Raw genomic sequence first — 6000 nt, forward strand, 5'->3', positions numbered from 1 at the left:
GCAGGGCCATGGGGTCCGGGAGTGGCCCAGCCGCCTGCCACTCAGGGCGGGACGGGGCTGCTGCCATTGGAGCAGCTGCATGTCCATCAAAGGCACAGCCTCCCCCCCGCCCACGCTCATTCGCGCTGGCCCCGGAGCCCGCTCACCTTTCCTGAGCTCCAAATTGGGGTGGGAGGGGCAATGCCAGCCTCACCCTAGCCCACTGGAGCCCCTCCCACCCCACTCCTGAGAGCCCAGGAGCCCCCACCTAACCCATAGCCCCACTCCCTCCAGAGCCAGGGAGAGAACCCAGGAGTCCTGCGGCCCAGCCCCCCCCTTCCCCCACCCACTAGATTCCCCTCCGCAAGCTGGGGATAGAGTCCTAACTCCAGTGGGTTAAAGGAGGGGTGGGGGGCTGGGAGTCCCTTCTATTGCGTCCAGTTTTGGGCCCCCCACTACAGAAGGGATGTGGACAAATTGGAGTAGGGTGACCAGACAGCAAATGTGAAAAATCGGGACAGGAGGTGGTGGTGGTGGGGGGGGGGGTAATAGGAGCCTATATAAGAAAAAGACCCAAAAATCGGGACATCTGGTCACCCTAAATTGGAGCGAGTCCAGCAGAGGGCAACGAAAATGATCAGGGGGCTGGAGCACCTGACTTATGAGGAGAGGCTGAGGGAACTGGGCTTGTTTAGTCTGCAGAAGAGAAGAGTGAGGGGAGATTGGATAGCTGCTTTCAACTACCTGAAGGGGGGTTCCAAAGAGGATGGAGCTCGGCTGTTCTCAGTGGTGGCAGATGACAGAACAAGGAGTAATGGTCTCAAGTTGCAGTGCGGGAGGTCTAAATTGGATTTAGGAAACACTATTTCACTACGAGGGTGGTGAAGCACTGGAATGGGTTACCTAGGGAGGTGGTGGAATCTCCTTCCTTAGAGGTTTTTAAGGCCCGGCTTGACAAAGCCCTGGCTGGGATGATTGAGTTGGTGTTGATCCTGCTTTGAGCAGGGGGTTGGACTAGATGACCTCCTGAGGTCTCTTCCAACCCTAATCTTCTATGACTCTATCCCTGACTCTGGGAGAGGAGTGGGGTCTAGCAGGCTATAGCCAAGGCTGTATAATTTGCAGCACCGCAGTAAGCCTGTGACCAGAAAGGAAGCGAAACGCAATCCCTCAACAGCCCAATGCTGATGTGAGTTTGCCAGGTTTCAGAGTGACTGCTCAGACCCTGGGCTGGGTCCGTGTTTCTCCAGCAGGGAGGTTGCATGTAAGAATCAACACTAGAGACAGACGCTGTGCTGCATTTTCTCTTGTCTTCCCTCCTGGGTTTGTTCTGTTTTCTTAGGACACGGGCTTGGACTTCAGTGTCGGCTCCAGACCATCGCCACTAACTTCTTTCCCCCTCCCCCCCGTGGACAGTTATTGCCAGGTTTGACACCAGCTCAGACTGTCAGACAAGGGCTTTTTTCTTTGGACTGACCTTTGCCAGTCGTGTTGTTAAAATGAAAGCCTGACTTCACACCTTCCATTTCAAATGCTTTCACTGCTCTTCCTTCTTTTGCTGTAACTTTGGAGCTGCATCTGGACGATGGATTGGTTCTACCCAGTAATTCAAATCCTTTAGCTGGAATCAGGACCCCTGTTGCGCCAGGTGCTGGACAAACCCCGAGTGAGATCGGGGCGCTCATTCATGCCACACACTGCACCGAGCCCATGTGCATGAAAGGAGAATAGCAGGCCATTTTCCTTTCAATCCCCAGCACCCGGAGTAGAGTACGAATAAGACTGTGACACAGCCTGTCCCAGACCCCAGGCACCGGACCCCCATGGAAGGTCATCGCAGCAGGAAACAAGACTTTAATTCCCTCACAAGTTCCTATCCACCAACAACCAGTGCAGGGCAATTCTGACTGTAGCCAACAGGGGGCATAGGTATCACAATATGGGTGTGTCTGAAAATCCAGAAACAGGCAAGGAACATCTGCAATCAGTGATTGCCCATGGATTCATCCATTCCTTCTAACTTTTTGAATGTGTCATATTGTGTGTGTATGTGGGCAGAGCTGGGAGAAGTTTTTCCTCACACACAACTTTTCTTCCAAGAGAAATATGCCAATGCAGCAACTCGGAAACATTTCACGTCAGTTTCGCTCAATGGGTTGGGTAGAAAAAAAGTAAACTTTTGGGGAAATTTTTAAAATGTTTCAAGTTGTTGGTTCAAAATGACTTTTTGTTTCAAAGTTTCCTTTAATTCTACTTTTAAAATAAAATCAAGAATGCTTTAAAATGCTTAAAATTAAAACAAACCATTTTATTTGACCCAAAATGTTTTTTCCACCCCTCCCCTCCCCCCCAACTTTTTGATTTGCTGAAAACATCAAAACATTTTGGGTTTGGTTCAACCCAAAACCAATTTTTCCCAAGAGTTTGGAACTGCCAGGAATAGGCAGGTTCCTTACTCCCCATGTGTGTGTGTGACACAGAGATTGTGTGTGAGGCCAGTATGAATCTGTCATGATTCATGCCCCAGCCATCTTGTTAATTACTATTGATTATTTGTATTGAGGCAGTGCCTGCTAGCCCAGATCAAGTACCAGGACCCCAGTGTGCCAGGAGCTGTACAGACAACCAACACAGGAAGACCCTGCCCTAGGAAGCCCTCTACTGGCAGAAAGAACCCAGGCGATCTGAGTTTCACAAGATTGTATCAAGCTTAGTTCCCACTTCTCTGTTATCCCCTTCTACCACACAAGGGCTTCCTCGCCCCAACTATCCTCAGTCTTCTACCACCCCAGAAAGAGGTGAGTTTGGCCCAATGGGTTGTGGAGGCAGGGGAGCTGGGAGTCAGGACTCCTGGGTTCTATCCTCAGCTCTACCACTCACCTGCTGTGTGACCTTGGGTAAGTCACTTCCCTCTTTGTGCCTCAGTTTCCCTTTGTCTAGGCTGGGAGCTCTCTGGGCCTGTGCAGCACCTGGCCTGCATACTGTACAGCTCCAAGCACAAAGAGGCAGACCTTCAGCTGCCACTGTAATATACCTAACAACAAGGCAAGTGGAAGCTCTACTAGATTCCTCCAGCCCCACATTTTCTGTTCAGGTCTGTGGCTGGACTAAGGATTGATTCTCTCTGCTTACTACCTCAACTCCTTTAGACACAGGCCCGAGGGGGCTGCTACTGTTCCCTGCAGTGAACGCTCTGGGGATGGAGATGGGCAAGTGCAGGGTGGGGGGAGGAGGAAGAAGGTTTATCCTCTAGGGGGCAACACTGATCACACAGCCCGGAACTAGAGCATGGCCAGGTACCTGCTGGGAACCGGGCAGGACTAGCTGGGCTCCGGGCCCAGGAGGGGACATTCCCTGGCTGGCACCGGGCTCCTGAACCAGCAGCTGTGTGTGCGACAGAGAGAGGAGCTGGGCTGCCCCTCCCTGTGTGAAAGCTTGTCTTTGCAGCCTGTTGGGAAGCAGCCCCTCCAGTTCGCAGCAGCCTCACCCCCCCCCCCCCCCGACCCGGATCCCAGGAGCGGGGAAGGAGCAGAGAGCAAGGTCCAGAACCAGCAACCTCCGGCTTACACCTGGGATGGGGCCTGCAGGGGTTAATGATGCCTGCTGGGTGGAGGGGGGAGACGGCCGATCCGCCCCCACTCCAGCGCAGAGGGCATTCCCGGGCTCAGCGCTGCAGAGACGACTCAGACAAAGTGGGGTCTGGCTATGATTTTTTTGCCCACTCAAACAAAAAAGAAGTACAGCCTGTTCTCCGCACAGCACCATGATTCCACGATAGGCCAGCCAGGGGGCAGCATCATACCCACACTGCCCTATGGGCAACATCATCCCTCCATTCCCCCCTCTGCTCGCCAGCCATAGACCCAGCCTTGGGGGAAATCATCCTGCAGAGAAATCCACCGGGCATCAATTTCTGGGCTCCCTTGTGACCCCCAGTGCAGGGGAATCAGATCCCAGGTGGGTCACCCCCTGGAGATCCAAACTGCACCCTGGTCTATTTTGATTCCCCTAAAATATCACCCCCTCTGCGCTCAGCCCACAGCACGAGGGCAGGGAAACAGGGTTGAAGTCCCCAGCACCTGCTCGCTAGCAGATCTGGGGTCCCTGCCTCCAAGTCAGCCCCTTCCACTGATTCTCAGCCACAGTGGCATAAGCCCCACCGGAGTGCAGGCTGGGCTCAGAAGGGAGAGGAATCTGTTCTCCCCCTCCCCCCCACCCCGCTTTGAGGCACCCTTATTTCCCCCCTCCACTAGCCCCAACCCACTCCTCACCCCCATAATTCAGCTCCCCACCCTCCCAGTCTGCTCCTTCCAGTACAGATGGGAAGATGGACAATGGGGGACCCCCACCTTACGACTCAGCCGCTCACCCCCCACAATTCCCTCCATGGCTCTGTTGCTTCACCCTAGCAGGAGCAATGCTACAGAAACGAGGGGGCCTGGGAGGCAGGGGGCTCCCTGCCACGGGGGAGAGGGGCTGGGCTCCGCCCCCCACAGGTTCCACCTTCCTCCTACAAGGCAGGACCCTGCCCCCTCTCTGCATCCAGTCACCACTGCCACATAAGGCTCTGAAGGTCCTTCTACTGCTGCTGGCAGAGCTCCACCCCCATGTGGGAACCAGGCCCCACCCCCGTGGGAGCTGATCCCGCAGGTGGACCCTGGAACTGGGGGCGTGGCAGCTAGCTGAGCACCAAGTCCCACCCCCTCCAGCAGCTGATGGCACACTCTGCGCATACGGGGTTCCTGGAGCAACGGGCAGGACCACAAGCTGTGCTCCAAGCCCCGCCCCCGCCATGATCCAATTCCCGCCCCCCACAGGAACCGATCCCACAACCACAAAGTGCCTGGAGTGGGGGGGCGGGGGACGGGACGTGCCAAGCCCCGCCCCTGCAACAGGCTCCGCCCCTCTACGTCCAGCAGCTATTGCCACACTCAGTACAGCTATAGGGTCCCTCTTCCTGGTGGGATTGCTGCTGCAGGTGGCTGGGTCCGACCTGGAAGCCCTTGCCACACTGGCTGCAGATGTACAGGCGGTCAGCCCCATTGGCATTGGCAGCGCCGGCGTTGGCATGGGTGCGCCGGTGCCGGATGATGTGGGAGCTGAGCCGGAAGCTCTTGCCGCACTCAGCGCAGATGTAGGGCTTCTCGCCGGTGTGGACACGCCAGTGGTCCACCAAGTTGGAATGGTGGGTGAAGGCCTTGCCACACTCCGCACAGCCATAGGGCTTTTCGCCGGTGTGGGTGCGCCGGTGGTTGACCAGGGTGGAGCTGCCAGAAAAGCGCTTGCCGCACTCGGAGCACTGGTAGGGCTTTTCGCCGGTGTGGGTGCGCCGGTGGCGAGCCAGGCAGGAGCTGCCCGTGAAGCGCTTGCCGCAGACGCCGCACTGGTAGGGGGTGACGCCGGTGTGTGTGCGCCGGTGCAGATTGTAATTGGAGCTCTGGCTGAAAGCCTTGCCGCATTCGCCACAGACATAGGGGCGCTCCCCGGTGTGGAAACGCTGGTGCTGCAGCAGGTTGGAGCTGGCGGTGAAGGCCTTGCCGCACTCCCCGCAGACGTAGGGGCGCTCCCCGGTGTGGGTGCGCTGGTGCTTGGTAAGGGCAGAGCTCTGGGTGAAGCTGCGTCCACACTCCCCACACGAGAAGGGCTTCTCGCCGGTGTGGATGATCTGGTGCTTCACCAGATTGGAGCGACGGCTGAAGCTCTTGCCGCACTCCACGCAGGTGTTGGAGCGCTCCGGCATCGGTGCCCTTGCCCTGCCCCCACCCCCTGGGGACGCCATCAGTTGCAGGACGGGCTGTGGGGGAGAGGCACCAAGGCATTAATTCAATTCCACGGAGCTAAGAATAGAGCCCCTGTCTCCTACCCCCATCCCAGAGCTGGGGATAGAACCCAGGCATCCTGACTCCCACCCCCACTGCCTTTCCAGAGCCAGGGATAGCACCCCTCAGGAGACAGTCAGAGACAATGAACCTTCTCCTGGCACTGCTGCCCCACCCCGGACCTCCCCCATTCTCCTAATTC

The 6000-nt window shown here is 56.8% G+C and overlaps 1 protein-coding gene across 1 annotated transcript in view; it reads right to left on the reverse strand.

Annotated features, from left to right (window-relative positions):
* The window catches only part of LOC135877955 (zinc finger protein 850-like), a 41409-nt gene extending 35690 nt beyond the window's left edge, over positions 1 to 5719 (reverse strand). Inside the window, exon 1 of the mRNA XM_065403476.1 lies at positions 5085 to 5719. Coding sequence (XP_065259548.1) covers positions 5085 to 5719 — 635 coding nt within the window. The remainder of the gene's footprint in view (positions 1 to 5084) is intronic.
* Positions 5720 to 6000: the final 281 nt, after the last annotated feature.

Source organism: Emys orbicularis, chromosome 4 (genome assembly GCF_028017835.1).
Source record: "Emys orbicularis isolate rEmyOrb1 chromosome 4, rEmyOrb1.hap1, whole genome shotgun sequence".
NCBI classification, from domain to species: Eukaryota; Metazoa; Chordata; order Testudines; family Emydidae; genus Emys; species Emys orbicularis.